Source organism: Taudactylus pleione, unplaced genomic scaffold, assembly GCF_031769625.1.
Source record: "Taudactylus pleione unplaced genomic scaffold, aTauple2 ptg000442l, whole genome shotgun sequence".
Lineage (NCBI taxonomy): Eukaryota > Metazoa > Chordata > Amphibia > Anura > Myobatrachidae > Taudactylus > Taudactylus pleione.
In genome coordinates, this window is record NW_028284844.1 from 2,627,657 (window position 1) to 2,647,279 (window position 19,623).

Consider the following 19,623-nt stretch of genomic DNA (forward strand, 5'->3'; position numbering starts at 1 on the left):
TTGTCATGTTACAGCCTTATTCCAAAATGGAATAAATAAATTTTTGTCCTCAAAATTCTATACACAATGGCCCTCATTCAGAGCCATACGCTCTGAGCAGAGCGCACGCTCTGAATGAGGGCCGGGCTCCAGTTTCATGGAGCGTCCTCCTGGACGCTCGTATAGCTGTGGGTCACCACCCACAGGCTATACGAGCGTGCATTGTGATGGTCGCGATGGTCGAGACCATCGCGACCATCGAATTTGCGAGTCGGAGCCTGCGGTTGAGGTTTTCAACCGCAAGCTCCGGAGTGATTTTGGCTCTATCAGAGCCAAAATCACTCCCACTGACATCACTAGTGATGTCAGTGGGCCGGCTTCTGACGGGAGGCGTTCCCGTGGGAACGCCCCCGTCAGGGAGGCACGCCCCCGGCACGCCCACCAAAGGGGGCGTGCTGTCAATCAACATTGACAGCACGCCCCCTTTGATCGGACACAACGAGCGAAGGACATTCCTTCGCTCGTCGTGTCTGGCGCATGCGCACGACGGAGCTCCCTCCGTCGCGCGCATGCTCAGTCCATAACATCGACCCACTTGCGAGCGGACAGCCGCTCGCGAGTGGGTCTGAATCAGGCCCAATACCCTATAATGACAACGTGCAAAAAGTTTTTTTTGAGATTTTTGAAAATTTAATTAAAAAAAAAATACTAAGAGATCACATGTACATAAGTATTCACAGCCTTTGCCATGAAGCTCAAAATTGAGCTCAAGTGCATCCTGTTTTCACTGATCATCATTGAGATGTTCCTACAGCTTAATTGGAGTCTACCTGTGGTAAATTCAGTTGTTTGGACATGATTTTGAAAGGCATAAACCTGTCTATACAAAGGTCCCACACTTGATAGTGCATGTCAGAGCACAAACCAAGCATGAAGTCCAAGGAATTGTCTGTAGACCTCCGAGACAGGATTGTCTCGAGGCACATATCTGGGGAAGGGTACAGAAAAATATCTGCTGCTTTGAAGGTCCCAATGAGCACAGTGGCCTCCATCATCGATAAATGGAAAAAGTTTGGAACCACCAGGACTCTTCTAAACTGAGAGATCGTGGGAGAAGGGCCCTTGTCAGGGAGGTGACCAAGAACCCAATGGTCACTCTGTCAGAGCTACAGCATTCGTCTGTGAAGAGAGGAGAACCTTCTTGATGGACAACCATCTCTGCAGCAATCCACCAATCAGGCCTGTATGGTAGAGTGGCCAGACGGAAGCTAGTCCTTAGTAAAAAGCACATGGCAGCCCGCCTGGAGTTTGCCAAAATGCACCTGAAGGACTCTCGGACCATGAGAAAAAAAATTCTCTGGTCTGATGAGACAAAGATTGAACTCTTTGGTGTCAATGCCAGGCGTTATGTTTGGAGGAAACCAGGCACCGCTCATCACCAGGCCAATACCATCCCTACAGTGAAGCATGGTGGTGGCAGCATCATGTTGTGGGGATGTTTTTCAGATGCAGGAACTGGGAGACTAGTCAGGATAGAGGGAAAGATTAATGCAGCAATGTACAGAGACATCCTGGATGACACCTGTTCCAGAGCGCTCTTGACCTCAGACTGGGGTAACGGTTTATCTTTCAGGAGGACAAAAACCCTAAGCACACAGCCAAGATATCAAAGGAGTGGCTTCAGACAACTCTGTAAATGTCCTTGAGTGGCCCAGCCAGTGCCCAGACTTGAATCCCATTGAACATCTCTGGAGAGATCTGAAAATGGCTGCGCACCGACGCTTCCCATCCAACCTGATGGAGCTTGAGAGGTGCTACAAAGAGGAATGGGCGAAACTGCCCAAAGTTAGGTGTGCCAAGCTTGTGGCATCATATTCAAAAAGACTTGAGGCTGTAATTGCTGCCAAAGGTGCATCAACAAAGTATTGAGCAAAGGCTGTGAATACTTATGTACATGTGATTTCTTAGGTTTTTTTTTAATTAAATTTGCAAAATCTCAAAACAATTTTTTGCACATTGTCATTATGCGGTATTGTGTGTAGAATTTTGAGGACAAAAATGAATTTAAGGCTGTAACATAACAAAATGTGGAAAAAGTGCCCCCAGGTTCTCCCAGCACTGTGAATAGATGCCGTGCGCATGGCATCTGTTCACCCACTATATGTTGGGAGTGTGGCGGTTGGCTATGATACAGCTAAATGCCACATACCTAGACTAGGGAGCAGAGGAGCTAGCCCCTACTCCCCGTCTGCTAAAGCCAGAAACAGTTGGTGTGACGGCACATCTGAGGGGTTGCTACTTATGAATGGAAACAGGATTGTGCCGCCTAAGGCGCCAATAGCCCTTGCGCTATCTCCGTACAGTGAATACATAAAATGCAGATATACATTGTAGACAAAATAATTGTAGACATGAAATCAAACTGTAGTGAGGGCCTTTCTCATGACAGGTTACTAGTGAGAAAAGAGCTGATTTGATGTCTGGCGGGTCAGGTCAAGCAGGAATAAGTCTTGTAGAGTTTGTGGTGGCTATCAGGGAGGAGGTTAGATGCAGGTCAGAGGTATGTCGGAGAGGGCATGAGGGAGATTATTTAAAGATGAGGTTTGAGAGATGTATACAGGGGTGGTGTTATGGGCTTTGTAGGTTAGAGTAAATCAATTTGAATTGGTTTCCTGAGGATAGAAGAAGCCAGATTAGAGCCAGTGTAGATTTGCAGAGTGAAGCAATGATCAAGGAAGATCAGTCTGGGCTTGGCAATGAGCACATATTAAAGTGGGGATATGTAGAGTGTAAGATGATAGGAGGTTGCAGCAGTCTAGATGGGAGATGATGGGAGCATTGTGTCCAAGAAAGGCACATATTTTGAATATGTAGATGACAGAACTGAAAGATCAACTTCGTCAATGTGAGCAGTTAAGCAGAGGGTGTAGTCAATGGTGACCTTCAAGGCAGCCGGCTTTGAAACTGCAGAAATTATGGTGCTGTTCACTTTGAGGGAAGTTTTAGGTGACGCATTGACCACGGGAGGAGGACAGATCAGCTCCGTTTTGGAGATGTTGAACGTTGTTGTGTTGGGACATCCATGTGGAAATCTAGAGAACGGGAGAGGTAGTTTTGGGTGTTGTCAGGTAGTACTTGAAGCAAAAACGCGCAAATTCATTAGAGAAGAGTTGTACAGTGATAAAAGCTGAGTGGTGAGAACAAAGCTCTGTGGGACCTCTAAAGAGACAATGGAATGGAGAATGTACAAGAGGCAGAGACACTGAAGTAACAGTTGGATATGAGGAAGGGAACAAGAAGAGGGCCGTGTCCCGAAGGCCAAAATAATGAGGCTGTTTAGGTGAAGAACGGGTGATCACTGATGTCTAAAGCAGCAGAGAAAGGACCAGGAGGATGTTTATGGTGAAGTGAACCTTAAGACTATGCTGTAAATAAATTCTGCAGATCCATGATCATTTTTGTGAGGGCGGACTTGGTGGAAAGTTACGGGTGGAAGCTTGATTGAGGAGGATTGAGAAGGCAATGAAAGGAGAGAAAGCCACATTGGCGGTTGAGGCAGAAAGTAGAAGAGCTATAGGGCATCAGCTGGAGATAGAGGCTGCGCCAAGATATGTGATCTTTAGGATTGGTGAGACGAGGGCAGGTTTAGTATAAAGGGGGAAGCAATGTGCCAGTGGTGAGAGTAAGGATGGAGAGGGGAGCTAAGGGCAGACATGCCGTGGCTGAGAGGACAACCGGTTCCTGCGTTTCTCATTGGTCTGTCTACATCCACTAACGCTTGTAAGTAATAACATGCTCTGTTAGTGGTTTGTACATGTCAGTGCTCTCCATCTTATACCATTTCATTCCAGTAATCAATGTGATGGTAATCAATGGGGGTTAATGAATACGTAATGCAGAGCTGAACTCATTCATTGCTTGGAGCCTGTGGCCCAAACTCGTAACCCCTTCCCCATTTCCAGGACTTTACTCTCTCCCTACATTATGTATAGCATTTCCCTGACAGGAACACTAAACCCCATAATTCAAATGTTCAGCTATGACCTATGAAGATTGGAAGATTAAAATGGTCATACAATCATTGATTGCCGCAATGCTACAGACAGCCGGTAACTGATGATTCAGGTCAATTTATAGTTTGCAAGCTGCTATACAGTGGGAAGAGATCAATGGAAATGTTGTGTGTGTTTTTCTTGTTTTATTTTATTTTTTATTTATTGCCTTTCCTCTAAATTCGCACCCAAAGACAGTGAGAATATATACTGTATGTTTGCAAATCATAATGACCTGTTCTAATACAACAACAGATATCCCTGAAGTAATAAGAGTACCTCCGAGTAGCATCATTTAAATAGATAATCACTAATACTAAACATTGCGTCCTCATACAGTTGTGTGCTCAAGTAACCTCTCAGGCTGGAGCTTTCATATAATACCGAGGCGTTGAGTTATGTACGGCTTCTACTTCCGCTGCTTATTAAATCTGTTTGTCTAATTCTGCTCCTGTAGAACATTTACCAGCACACGCTGCTTTGATTAATAACCGCCGTTAAGCAAAGTGTCAGTGTAATTTACATTTTCACTTATCCATTCTTATCAGACTCCGTAAAATGAGCCATCACATATAACTAAAATGTTTTTTCTTTATGAACCTGGATCCAGCGAAAACATGAATTGTATAAATAATAAAATATGTGACTAGAAAATCCCGAGGGGATAAAAAGAGATGGGTATAGAACGCATGTGTTATTTCTATGATCGCAGAAGGATTTTCATATTAAAGACGTTTTTTTCATTTAATAGTCTGTGAAAGATGAAGTCTGATCGTTAACGCATTGCTTGTAGCGCTATAATATTGTAGGTATAAATCTGTTCATCAGGTCTGTGGCACAGGAAATATATCACAAGCACATTATAGCCAAAGCCAGTCTGAATACTTTCAAATGTCAAATGTACTGGGCTTGTTAGGGAGAGCTTTTTTCATAGAGTCAACATACAAATTCATCCTATTTACCCCAAGATTAATAAGGCAGTTTTATTTCTGTGATAATGTCCTGCCCCTGCATACAGCTGGCTCTGCCACAATGAGGCATAAAAGAGTATTGTTACGGATGGGACCCTCACCAAACTGGCAACATGGCAGTGGTTGAGAATGGTCTATATTTTAGATGAGGTTCAGCTGCTTCGTTAAGACATTAAAAACATCTGTGAAGGGAAAGCAAAATGGGAAAATGCTTAATACTAACAGCCCATATGGAGCCTGGACATGATATCACTGGTGATACTGGCGTATTGGCCTTTATTTGTAAAGTGCAAGGTGTGCCAAATGTCTATATTGCAGTGGGGTGCCACCTACTGGACATTTGTGGTGCAGCTTTACAGGGTTGTAAGCATCTTAGGTGGATCTGCCAGGGAACATGTGCAGAACGGGTCCTGCATGATCGAACGCAGACCCATCTATGCCTTTGCTTGATTGACATTTAAGGGGCGGTGCGGGGACAGTCAGCGTTCCCGGAAACTGGGGCGCGGAGGACCCATTTTCCGGGAGGGTCAGCCCAGGGATTGCGTCCACGGACGCAGTTTCCGGGCCGGCTGCCCAGCGCCGTCTGCCATCACAATCGATGGTTATCCCAGTCTGCGACCTCTGTCGCAGTGCTGGGAACGCAAATGCAGTAGGGGGGGGTCAGCTTTGAAATTCCGTCCGAAGCTGAATCAACCTCTATGTTCCCCACCACATACACACACACACACACACACACACACACTAGGGTTAATTTTTTGGGGGGGAACCAATTATACCTTCCAGTATATTTTTGGAGTGTGGGAGGAAATTGAAGTACCCAGAGGAAACCTGCCCAAGCACAGGAAGAATATACAAACTCCACACAGTTAGGGCCGTGGTGAGAATTGAACACAAGACCTCAGTGCTGTGAGGCAGCCAGTAATGCTAACCATTACACCATCCGTGCTACCTGATTTGAAAATGTTTGATATTTTAGCAGCAGATAACAGCTATCTGCCAACCACATTGCAGTGATCAACCTGAGGGTCAAGCAGCTGGTTGGCCAAACTGGGAAAAACATCTTGTAATTCTATAGTCAGGCCAAATAACGGTTTAAACCCATGTATGCCCAGGTTAAGGTATACATAAAGTTATTATACATTTATTTTTTTTATGCAATGCCTCAAATAACAGGTACTGAAATCAATGTATCTGCCATGGGAATAATTATATGTTACAGTTTTTTTCGCACCTCTCTGTGAAGGAGGCCTAGTTCTTGCCGTTAATGTTAGTCGTATGCTTTTGACGATTGCTGACAAATCTTATATTTATTTATTTTTTCTTTTTCTTAGGTGAAAGTGTTTCATCCAAGGTGGAAAAGAAAGAAAACCGTATGTCATATTCCGTGGAGACACCTTATGGTTTTCACCTGGATCTGGACTTCCTGAAATATGTCCATGATATTGAAAAAGGGAATACCATCAAGAGGATTCACATCCAAAGGCGAGCAAAGCAATCCAAGTTTAGCACACTTCCCCGGAACTTCAGTGTACCAGACACTGTGTCACAGTCCTATTCTGCAGCATCTAGCAGAACCTGGAGCCCCAGCAGCTACAGAGCGGACACCAGGGACATCCATGCGTGTGCCGGAGGCGATTCATCTCTACGCTTGAGATACATCCATGAGTTAAATTACAGGAGGAAGGATAATCTATGTGACGCTCCCTTGAGAGAGTTGACGCCTGAAGATTTTAGCAGCTGCAGAGAGAGGCCACAATTTGCTCGAACGTCTAGCCTTCCGGCCAGTTTACCACTAAGCACAACTTCTCCCGACCAAACCCAGTATTCAGCAACTCCACAATCCATCAGTGAGGGAAGGCTGGAGTTCTTCAAAGCGCCTGTAAGTTCGCAGCATGTCCTCTCCGATGACCAGATAGCGGCCGCATTTAAAAGAATTAAAGAGCTTGAAGAGCAGATAAAAACTATCCCGGAATTGCAGCAAACTATATCTGTGCTCAAAGGGGAAAACCGTGAACTAAATGCTCAAATCAGATCGCTTTCCCAACTTCTTGGTAACAGGAAAGAGCAGGAGGCGGCACAGCTGAAGATTTTGGAAAGTAAGGCCAAAGCTGAGGATGTGAGTGTTGGAAATGGAGACCATGAGGTCCTTGAGCAGATCAGCATTGATGATTCAAGTAGCATGCCATTTTCAGCCGTAAAACAGCATGTAATAGACTTGACAGAACAATTGGATGACCGAGCCAGAGAGGTCCACAATCTCAGGGTATTGGTGGAGAAACAACACAATGAACTGAGGGCTAAGGATGTTTATATTGTGGATTTGACAAGTACGATGGAAGAACATGAGAAGAGGAGAAGACCTGCAGGAGATACGCATTCTAGAGATGTGGCAGTAAACACAGAAGAACTCCAAGATGAGGGCAAAAAGCAAAGTTGTGACAAAAACACCTATGCCAACCTCTCTGCTGAGACTCGATCTATCGGGTGTGGTGTCCTGCCAGGGGATCTAGAACAACCTCCAGGTGAGACAGGTGGTAGCATGCTGGCGTCTGACCAGGTTGGTGGGACCTCAGTAGCACATAGTGACGTGAAGACAGACCACAGTGTTGTCTGCAGCGCAATGGAAATAAAGAAAGTTATGGAGACCGTTGAGAAAGTAGGTTATATCGTGGACAAGGCGGTGGACTCTCAAATCCACCAACCCCAAGTGCGTGAAGATGAAGCATGCAATTATGGAGAAGATCCTGTCCGTACCAAATATTGCCCCGCTGAGCACCAGCCTCCCACCGATGCCCCCGTAGGACAGTATGTGAAACGAATACAGGACCTTCTACAGGAGCAGTGGACCTATCTGGAACATGGATATCCAGACCTGGCCAGCGCCATTAAACAGCCCGCTTCCAAACTCAGCTATATCCAGAATCAGCTGCTGAATTCCCTTAATTCACTGTCATCAATCTATTCCACTCAAACAACATCCAATAAGGAGAATTTAAAGACTGAGAGCCAGCAAGGAGGTGAGCGAGAGGCAGATTAAAGGCCTTTTAATTACCATAAAATGCTTAGGAAACATTTGAGGTCGATTTGTGGCCATAAATTGTGTTGAGAGCGGGGATGAAATTCCTGCCAGCATAAGCTATTTTTTTATCATTGTAAAAAAAAAAATCCACTATAAAACTTTTTGATTTTTGTCCCAAGTTTATGTGTGTCCAGTTCAGCTTATCTCCCCCATAACTTCTACCTGACAGGCCAGTGACCAGAGTGGAGGGAGATTGTTTATTTAATATTTCCTGCCTGGTAGTCACACATCTCGGGGTTTCAGTACAGGCACGCAAAGATAAACCAACTATGTGTTTGTGTTTAAAATAAACATTCGTGGAATACTTAGCGTTGTAGATTATTAGGCTATGCACTAAAGACTACCAAGAATGTTAAAGGGAACAGCCATAGATTTGTTTCCCTTTTATTGACTTTAGTACTGTACAATTTATTTTTTTTTAGTTATTGTAGCTCTCTCCAAAAGTTAACCCTTAGTACTGCAGAACAGTTGAATGTTGTTTTTTTTCTACCATAATGCATCATCTTATCATAATATAATACTTTATACAACATTGCATGGTCATATAAACTGTTAAATGTACTGTAGTTCTCTTAAGGCCCGCACACGGTACAATTTGCAAACGATCCAATCTCGTTTGCGATTTCCCTTGAACACTCACGGACAAACAATATTGTGCCTACACATGGCACGATTGTACAAACGACCAAGCGATACAGATTGGTCGTTAACGACTGCAAATCGTTTGGCAGTAATCAACCTCACGATGCATCTGCTGGAACATTTAAAAATAGTGGAGGGGAGCGGCAAGGATCAGTGGTGACAAATCGTCCATCGCATCGTTCATCGTGCACACACACGGAACGATGTGTGCCAAACCGCAAAAGATAAGTCGATATCTTTCTGCAGGTTCAACCGATCAGCGACCACTGTAGCACGCATCGGCATCGTTGTCCTGGCCACACACGGCACTTTTTAAACGATTTGTCGTTCCATTCGGTCGAAAACGGCCAAATAGTATAACAAAAAATCGCCTTTACACTAATGCAGCTTTGTAAAAATGTTCAGTGTGTTGGATCCATCACAAGCAGTGACATAGATTTATACCATACTGCTTGCCACAACAATAGCTAAATGTGTTTATTGATTTAGGACTGAAATGCCATGTAGGAAAGCTTAGTGTGTTGGTGACATCTTTAGCTACGGCCTTCTGTGTGTATATGCACTCATTTGTAGAAAGCATTTCTTTTAGCAACTTTATTGCAAACCTATGATTCAGATTCAAGATTTATATTTGATGCAACATATGATTTTTTAGGGGATTTTTTGTGTGCGTGTGTCTGAGGATAGTGCTGCATGGCAGTGACATGGTGTGAGGAGGTGAATGGAGGCAACCTGGAACAGCAGACTGAGAGTTACATAATGGAAGGAGCAGGTTCTCCCCAGCAGCACATAATATATCAGGAGATGAGTGATGTGTTAGTGAGGACAGGGCTGTATCTAACAGGGGCAGTGTCATGGTGTGAGGGAGGGAATGGAGGCAACAGGGAACAGCAGACTGAGAGTTATATAGTGGAAGGAGCAGGATCTCCACAGCAGCACAGAGTATATCAGGAGATGAGTGATGTGTTAGTGAGGACAGGGCTGCATGTGACAGGGGCAGTGTCATGGTGTGAGGAGGGGAATGGAGGCAGCAGGAAGCCACAGACTGAGAGTTATATTATTATTATTATTATCGTTTATTTATATGGCACCACAAGTGTTCCGCAGCGCCTTATAAGGTACATAACCAAAAAGTGACTTACAGTAAAATACAATACAATGAAGGACAAGGACATGGATAATATACATTGATACATAGGTGGCCATAACACCCAATTAAGCAAGAAAGCATAGGCACCAAGTGTTAGGTGTCCTAGTGGTGAGTAAGAAGTAAGGAGAAGCACAAGAGGGTAGAGGGCCCTGCTCGCAAGAGCTTACGTTCTCAAGGGGAGGGGCAGACAGATGGGCATGATACAGATGGGGAAGACAGGGAGGGGGGAGCATGTAGTAGCAAGTTAGGATGACAGCTGGAAAGCATTGATGAAGTAGTGGGTCTTGAGAGCCATTACTAGAATAGTCTTGTCATCACCTCCCTGTATGTTGCTGCTGTTCTGTGCCACACACCTATACAATCTTCCGACAGATCTTCCGATTCAAGACCCGTTCGTGAGGTATCTGAGTGCATGCCAGGGGCGTTTCTATAATGGGTGCAGGGGGGCCCAAATCGCACACCTTGCACCCATATTTTTAATACTTACCACTCCGCCGATGTAGTCCCACGTCGGCACCGGTATCAGCGCTGTCAAATCGACTAAAAAATGGAGGAGGCAGACGGGTTAAGAGGAGGAGGGAGGCCGAGCCAGGAGGTGGCAGTTGGGGCTTGAAGGCGAACTCAGGCTGTGCTGGGATTAGGAGTCAGCGTTATTCATGCGGCATCTGCTGTGGAGCCTGACCAGAGCTAGCCAGCTCTTCATTGTTTCTCACACGTTAAGTTTAAAATAAATACAGTAAGTTGGATTTTGATTGAAGTCCGTTAAACTACCAGGACGGTTCATATTATCTTTCTTAGGGCTCAATCCTATTTGGAGCAAAGGTGGCGAGTTGTCATTGCAACAGCATGGAAACGATGGCAGCAGAAAATCAACTTTCCACCCTGGCGGCTCGATCTTGCCCCGAACTTGCAGATTTTTGTATGCAGTCCTATGAGGAGTGATTCAATTCTTTTATTGGACGCCCGATGAGGCTGCAAGCAGAAATGGGTCTAACCATGGCTATGCACGCCTAACGGAGACACAATTTAATTGTTCCGTCGGGTGCCCAATAAATAAGGAACCCGATAAAAGAATTGTGTCGTCCCGGGAGAGTCTGGAGGTACCATAAGTGCGACATTTAGCCACAAGCCGATTTGCAGCTATTGGTATAAAGCCTTTTGTGTCCCAACAAGTTTTCTTTTAGGTGATTTAACCAGAAAGCAGGGCAGGGGGCTTTGGGGCTTGGCAGCCAGCTGCATATCTAACTTATATCAGGGGCACAACTAGATATTTGAAGGTCCTATAGCAAAAGTTTGTAAGGGCCCCTATCAGGGGCGTAACTAGAACTTTTTGGGCCCCATAGCAACATTTATAAGGGCCCCCCCTAACTTAGGTCTCACACAATAACCACAGTAGTTCCCGTAAAACATTAAATGCCCACTGTAATGGTGCCCCTTACGCAGTGCCCCCAGTAGTAAGCCCCCTGTAGTTGCCCCCAGTAATGAGCCCCCTGTAATGCCCCCAGTAGTGAGCCCCTTGTAGTTGCCCCCAGTAGTGAGCCCCCTGCAATGACCCCAGTAGTGAGCCCCCTCTAATGCCCCAGTAGTGAGCTCCCTGTAGCTGCCCCCAGTAGTGAGCCCCCTGTAGCTGCCCCCAGTAGTGAGCCCCCTGTAGCTGCCCCCAGTAGTGACCCCCCTGTAGCTGTCCCCAGTAGTGACCCCCCTGTAGCGAGATCCCAGTAGCTGCTGCCCCCCCCTCCCTCCCTACCCCCGCGCGCGCACACGCACGCACACAAAAACCACTTACCTTTATCCCCGCTCCTGTGAAGCCGCCGTCCGCCCCAGCGCCCGCTCCGCGGCACTATAGTGAGCTCCGTCCTCCGGCTGCCGTCGGGGGTTTGAATAGGAGCCGGGCGTCCGATGGTAACACAATCTCAGCGGGCGCCCGGCATATGGAGGGTGCAGGGGGTGCGATCGCTGGGCCGGCAGGCCCCTTAAGCTGAAGGGCCCCATAGCAACCGCACCCCTTGCACCCTCCATAGTTACGCCACTGGCCCCTATGTACCACCCAATGGTGATAAATGTATCTATCACATGTAATTTGGACAAGGAAGATGGGGCCCTCTCAGCTCTCTGCCCCATAGCAACTGCACCCCTTGCACCTATAGTAGTTACGCCCATAGCTGCACTGCCCCTGTCTCCTCTGATAGACCCTTCTACTCACAGCTCTGGCGGGCAGAGGCCCACTTCTTCATTACATTTTCAGTGATCCTTAAAATTACTATGCAGCTACATCTGAGGATAGAGGTGTAGGGGAAAGATGTGGCCAACATGTGGCCAACGGCATAAACTGATATACATCTTATCCCATTCCAGGGACCACACTGTTTGGCTGTGATATTCTATGTATTGTACTGTATCACAGTCACTGTGATGTCCTCTGTATTTATTGTGGTCACTGATACTCAGTATTATACTGTATCACAGTCCATGTGATGCCCTCTGTATTTTATTGTGGTCACTGATACTCAGGGCCAAATGTAATAGGGTGAGAATTTTTTGAAAATGTGAGAGATTAGCAGTAACCTATCACATTGGTTGAGTTTTATCTTCAAAATGGGAAAACATCTGGATGAAAGTTTAAATAATGAGAGTTTTTTGAGTCTAAAAACAGCGAGTTTGCATGTTGTCGGACTCTATTACATTGGCTGACTTTAAAAAGTGTGAGTTTACTGCTAAACTCTCACATTTCCTAAACTCTCACCCTATTACATTTGGCCCTCAGTATTACACTGTATCACAGTCACTGTGATGTCCTCTGTATTTTATTGTGGTCACTGATACTCAGTATTATACTGTATCACAGTCCATGTGATGCCCTCTGTATTTTATTGCGGTCACTGATACTCAGTATTATACTGTATCACAGTCCATGTGATGCCCTCTGTATTTTATTGTGGTCACTGATACTCAGGGCCAAATGTAATAGGGTGAGAATTTAGAAAATGTGAGAGTTTAGCAGTAAACACTTACATTGGTTGAGTTTTATCTTCAAAATGGGAAAACATCTGGATGAAAGTTTAAATCATGAGAGTTTTTTTAGTCTAAAAACATGCAAGTTTTCATGTTCTCGGACTCTATTACATTGGCTGACTTTAAAAAGTGTGAGAGTTTACTGCTAAACTCTCACCCTATTACATTTGGCCCTCAGTATTATACTGTATCACAGTCACTGTGATGTCCTCTGTATTTTATTGTGGTCACTGATACTCCGTATTATACTGTATCACAGTCACTGTGATGTCCTCTGTATTTTATTGTGGTCACTGATACTCCGTATTATACTGTATCACAGTCACTGTGATGTCCTCTGTATTTTATGGTGGTCACTGATACTCACTGTATTATACTGTATCACAGTCACTGTGATGTCCTCTGTATTTTATGGTGGTCACTGATACTCACTGTATTATACGGCAGTCACTGCTATACTCTGTAAATTGTATGATGGTCACTTGGATGCCTTGTGTAAAGTAGCGGGCACTGTTGCTTTCAGTTTTTATATGTCAGTCACTGTGATGTTCTCTGTATTATATGCTGCACTCTGTAGCTATGTCATTCTGTATAATATGCTGTACACTGTAGCTGTCACTGCAAAGCTCTGTGAATGGTGTGGCGGTCACTGTTATGCTCTCTGCATTGTAAGAATGGCACTAGCTTTGTGGTGGGTGAGATGGTAGAGTACAGGCAGCTTTTCTTTCCATTGAACCCTGAGACTAAGGTGGGGCGCCAAACTGGGTCTTTGCCCTGGATGACGGCAAACCTAGCTGCACCCCTGTTACTGTAAGTTATTAGAGATATTATACTGGAGAATTGTGACCCCTTTAAAAGCACCTGACCTTTGGCCTTCTTGTATGTATGTAAATCTGGGCCTGCCCCCTATAGTTTCCTCCATACCCATGTAAGTGATCAGTCATAGCCATTGTAAAATATCCTTTGCCCCAGCTGTACACTACTAATTAACATATATAATTTCCTGTGTAGAAGCGTCCCCCAGAAGCAGCCTGAAATCCATTATGAAGAAGAAGAACAGTAGCTGTCGCTCGGCTCCAACCAGCGAGGCTCGAGCCAAGAAGAATCTCCAGTTTGTTGGGGTAAATGGTGGGTAAGCATCACATAGAAAGCACACAGCCTCACGTTGTCCACAGATTTACATTGCTTGCTGATTAGGGGTCAGCCAGCTGGAGCACTTGGAAGGGAGCGATGTACCGGAACAAGGGGTCCTTCTTATAAGCTTCATACCATGTCAGACTATGGGGTAAATTTACTAAGATGGGAGTTAAATTTAACAAGTGATGTTGCCCATAGCAACCAATCAGATTCTACTTCTCATTTATCTAGCAACTTCTAGAAGATAATACCTGGAATCTGGTTGCTATGGGCAACATCACTTCTTAATAGAACTCCCATCTTAGTAAATTTACCCTTAAGTATGAGTCCCTATTGTACCTAACACTCATCATTAACTTCACAACCGGTATATCTTGGATATTTCGCTAATGTTTGTTCTGCTCACTGTTAGTGAGGACGTTATTCTGAAAAGTTTTCGTTAAACTAGATACCCACACAAACTTAAATTCCCATTATATCCCACCTGCCCATAACTAACGTCATTCCATGGGCATCCCGATACTCCCTCCCCCACCCCACCACTCACAGCTTCCACTGCCCATGAAAAAATAAATAAATAAAAAGTGTGGCATGGACATTTGGCTGACATGCCTGATGGTACCCAGCCAGGAATGGTTCAGGCCTGTGGTGTAGATGACCCTATTGAATGTCCCAAAGCAGAATAAATGCCTTTCATTTTACCAAGGAGTCTAGATCACAACGTACAAGGAAATTGTTGTGAAACAAAATTTTACACCACACCATTTGCAAATTACCGATGTAATTAATATTATTCTATATAGTGATTAAAAAAAAAAAACAAGTTAATCAAAAACTGCTCACGTATTTTGTACATTTGTGAAGTCATCCAGGCTTACATAAGAGAGTTTTGTGTCAGAGAATACTGGCATCCATGTCCATTGAGGATTTTGCCCCAAAGTTCATCAAACCTGTGATAAAAACACTGTTTAGCTGGTATAATCGCTGCGTGTGTGGCCAGCATCAATAAACCACCTCACACTGTAACTTTTAGGGCGGTGATTCCCCCCATTAAATACGTCGTCGGTTATGTATTTAGTTTTGTTTTGAATATTAAGTTCTAATTTCACCAAAACCCGAAAATATTCAGTTTTGGTGGAATAAATTAAATGAAACCAGGAAATCTTACTTAGCTGGAGCCTGGACCTCACTGAGTCAGCAGGTCGCGAATGCTGCGGACTGTCCCTATTTTTCCAGGCTCCTCCCACTTGCTATAAGTTAGAGTAAAACCCATGGAAAGCTCAGAGGGAGGAGCTTTGACAACTTCACTATTTGAATAAAGCCCACGGGAAGGATACTGGGGAGGAGCTTTGACAACCAGTTTGAATAGGAACCTTCTTATTTGGGCATCAGGAAACCGGTGTATTAGAGGAGTGTGGCTAAGTAATATTTTGCAGTTCAACTTACTTTACAACTACTCTAAAGTATAGACAGTTTTTATTTTAAATAGGGCTTAATAATAATATTAATATTATTATTAATTATTATTACTACTATACTGTTAGCATATTGTTATTTATTTAATAATAAATACTTGTTATTGCTATGTGTTTTTATTGAAATGAGTGTGTGCTTAGTGATTAAATTACATACAGGAGAAGACACGCCATATAGAGTATTTGTTCTCTGCTCCATAGTGAAAAGTTTGTGTATGGCGGGAATATTATTGAGGCTTTCGGCTAAATCTTTATCTGTGATTTATAATACTAACTATTAAATTAGCTGAATTTTATCTTCAAACACAGAACTTCCAGATACTGTCCAGAGTCTTTTGCTAACGAGCTGACCCTCCTAGGATAATTAAACTCTGTAGTATGCTGTTTTCTTAGCTTTAAAATAATTGTGATTAATGGAAGGCAAAAGCAATTTCTGACACAACCCAATTTTAACATTTAACAAACTGGTTTTATCGTCTGAACAGGATTTATAAATAAATTATGTCAACTGAAATATACTTGATAAATGATCAGAAATACAATAAATCCTAATTTTGATTATATTATTGTGTTGTTGCCCTTCAATAGACATACATTAATGGTCTGCAATACCTTTTGCTGTCTGCAGATGTCAGTATTTCAGTTGCTGTCAGTAGCATTTAGCCAATGGCTTCCATTGATAGCACTGGAAACAGTGGAATAACAAAAATGCTCACACATTGGTGGCAGCACCCTTGTTTTCAGACAGCAAGAATAACTCTAGCACATATACACAGGGTGGCCATAATTAAAACATCCGCTATTCAGAGCCCTCTGGAGCTTAATCTAACAACCTAGATATAGATCTAGAGCAGAATCTTGGGGGAATATTTACTAAAGTGAGAGTTTTTATAAGTGGACACGTTGCCCATAGCAACCAATCAGATTCTAGCTATTGTCTTCTATAAGGTGCTAGATAAATGTTAAGTAGAATCTGATTGGTTCCTATGGGCAACACCTCCACTTCTAAACACCTGCACTTTAGTAAATATACCCCTTGGTGTGCTCCTGAATTGTGCCTACACAGTATCAGACTGGGGCATAAAAAGCCCACCGGTGTAGCGCAGTAATAGGGTCCCATACTTAGGGGTGTGGCCAGCCTTTAGTTGGGGTGTGGCCAGCCTCCACAGAGACTTGGCTAATCATTATGGTGCATACACACAGTCAGATCTGGCAGATGAACGATTTTACCAACGATTTTAATGATTGAATGATTTCAGACTGTATTAAAATGAATTAAATCGTCAAAATCTGACTGCAAATACAGACAATGTCAGATATCGTTATCTCACATGTGGAAACGCGCATCGTTTATCGTTGCAGGCCCACATGTCAGATTTTCTTTCAGATATGAACGATTGAACGATTTTTCGTTATCTGACAACAAATCTGACCGTGTGTATGCACCATTAGAGAGAGTATGGTCTGGGCCACTTAAAAAAAATAATAAAAAATAAATAAAAATTATATATATATAGGGTAAATACTGCTATTGCATGCATGATAATGTAGCAGATTAATAACAGCAATGCATTTTAGAAAACACATCATAGTTCTGTGCAGTATAATGTAACATATGTATAATTCAAGTGCACAGTCTGGACCTGAACCCTAGAGGAGGGGTAGGGCCCACAGGCAGTGGAGGACTACCAGGGGTTGCCCCAGTACCCCTGTTAGCCAGTCCAACCCTGTGCCTTCACACTTAAACATCAGGTTTCACCCATGACCAAATCTTCATGCTTTCATCTGAAGTCCATAGCCTGAACCAAGCATTTGATGCCCAATTATACATGCCTGTGTGTCCTTGTGGTCAAACTACTGCAGTGCCCTGTATTTGGGTCTCAGAGAAATACTCTGCGCTGCCAGCACCCGCCAATGAAGGACTAATAATAGTAACTCCAATATTTTATTTGGGGTCCTAGATTTTAGCCTTGCTGGTATTAATCTCTTGAACTCATTGCATCATACAGTCTGAGAAATCCTCACTCTAGGGGGTATATTTACTAAAGGTCGACTTTAATCTATTTAAAATCAATCAACATCGATTTGTTTCTAGGGCTAAATCACACATTTACTAACAGACCATTTTTTAAAATTTTATTTATTTTAAGTATTTGTAAATGTGTGATTTAGCCCTATAAACACAACATCAATGTTGATTGACTTTTATAGATTTTAAATCGATTAAAACCGACCTTTAGTAACTAAACCCCTAGAAGTCTCAAAAAACAAGCGAAATACTTTATTGTTTACTCAAACATTCCATTAAAGCCCTTATATTTTCTAAAAGAGAAAAAATGCTTAACTGTCTATTCTATACTCTGTTAATCATTTTTATAGGTTTATTTTGTTTCGTGTTTTTTTAATTTATTATTTCATTTCCAGTTCTAAAGCATGTTAAGTCCTATTGGGACATTAAAGATAAATAAAGAACATTATTATTGTAGTTGTTGTTGTAGTATCTAAGGGCAACCAAATGATGCAACTCTACATGATAATACAATATTATGTTCCCAGTTATGAAACAACATCTAGCGAGGATTCAAGCTCCTCGGAGGAATTCGCAGATGCCAATGGCGAGAAAACGGAGGCTGCTACAGTATTACAAGATTGCGACAATTGCCTTACGGGCACCATGGTTACATTAGAACCCGAAAACACAGAGGCAGAGTTACAGGAGACTTCAGGCCCAACTGTATCGGAGGCCCAACAGCACAGGTAAAACCTACGAGGGCAGAAGTCTTTGTCATTAAGGTGACTAATATTATGTACTAATGAGGCAGGAAAAGATAACGCAATCTTGTATTGTTAAAGAATTTTTTAACAGTGGAAACTTCCTGGAAAATAAACGCTTCCTTTGTATATCATTTCTGGTATTCTCTGATAACAATGAACAATACTATTTTACAGAAGCAAAATGTCTGTGTGTACCGAGAATACCTGCCAAGCTGCTTTTATTTTGTCACAATGGGGGCAATTCAATCAGAGGCGGTGTGTCACCTTCGGGGAGATGTACTAAGCTCTGGAAAGTGACAAATTGCAGAGTGATAAACTACCAGCCACTCAGCTCCTAACTGTCACGTTACAGGCTGTGTTTGAAAAATGACAGTTAGGAGCTGATTGGTTGGTAGTTATCACTTTCCAATTTATCACTTTCCATGAGCTTAGTACATATGCCCCATAGCCTCGATGTATGGATGCGCAGTTGTTTGCCCATTACGGTACTGTCTGCAATGCCGATTTCCCTGTACACCTGTTTGTGCCATTCTGGAACCGCGCTTCGCCCATAAATGAATCTACCACATTATGGACTTGATACAGAGTCACGCGTTATGCCGATATTCATGCAAGCGCCCATTGTTTTTTCTTCTGTGCATGCATCGGAGTCGCGCCATGCATCCCGATTTTTAGACGCAGCACAATTTTTGACGCAGGGTCTTGAAAGATCGGGGTGGGGGGGATAATTATTTTTTTTCGAACATCATGTAAACGACTCATCTCAGATTATTGGAACTGGAAAACAAGTGGGAAAAGCAGAAGCAGATTACAACAACCGCACTATGAAAGGAGGCGGGATGGCTATACGCTAACCACTTACAAATGCAACTGGCTGCATTAGATGTACTGTGTGCTGGCTGTTCTACACCTGAAGGGTAATGGTTTTGTTTTATTTTCATGCTGCCTCTTAATGGCGTTTAACGCTCCCATGCGTGCAGCCATTGCTGGACCTGGGGTGTTTCACGGACAGCCAAATAGGGACAGGAACATTTTGGTTCTAGCATCTTTGATTGATGGTTGACTAGTTTGTAAATGGTAACTCGCCAAAGCACATTCTCTCCAATCCACAAAGAGATTTCTCCTTTCCTGACCGTATTTATGTCCCAGAAGTGTCTCCTTATAACTCCTCAGCAAATGTTATCTCCCCGAAGGTTTAAGTTTGTGCTACTAGGAGTCCTGGAACTTAAACATTATCCTTATAAATCCGTTAGCTGCTGTATCTCTGTCAATATGGTCTAATTGTTCTCATTCATCGCCTGTTGCATTATGATTTCCAGATGTGATATTCTCCATACGCTCAGGCAGGGCT

The 19,623-nt window shown here is 43.4% G+C and overlaps 1 protein-coding gene across 6 annotated transcripts in view; it reads left to right on the forward strand.

Annotated features, from left to right (window-relative positions):
• The window catches only part of KANK4 (KN motif and ankyrin repeat domains 4), a 184,591-nt gene that overhangs the window by 97,784 nt on the left and 67,184 nt on the right, over positions 1–19,623 (forward strand). For all 6 annotated transcript variants that reach the window (XR_015869859.1, XM_088447864.1, XM_088447861.1 and 3 more), the window contains 3 exons: positions 6,334–8,019; positions 13,897–14,017; positions 18,054–18,254. Coding sequence is in view for 5 of the 6 variants with exons in the window: in XM_088447864.1 (XP_088303990.1) it covers positions 6,334–8,019; positions 13,897–14,017; positions 18,054–18,254 (2,008 nt within the window). In the remaining variant the exon portion in view is untranslated. The remainder of the gene's footprint in view (positions 1–6,333; positions 8,020–13,896; positions 14,018–18,053; positions 18,255–19,623) is intronic.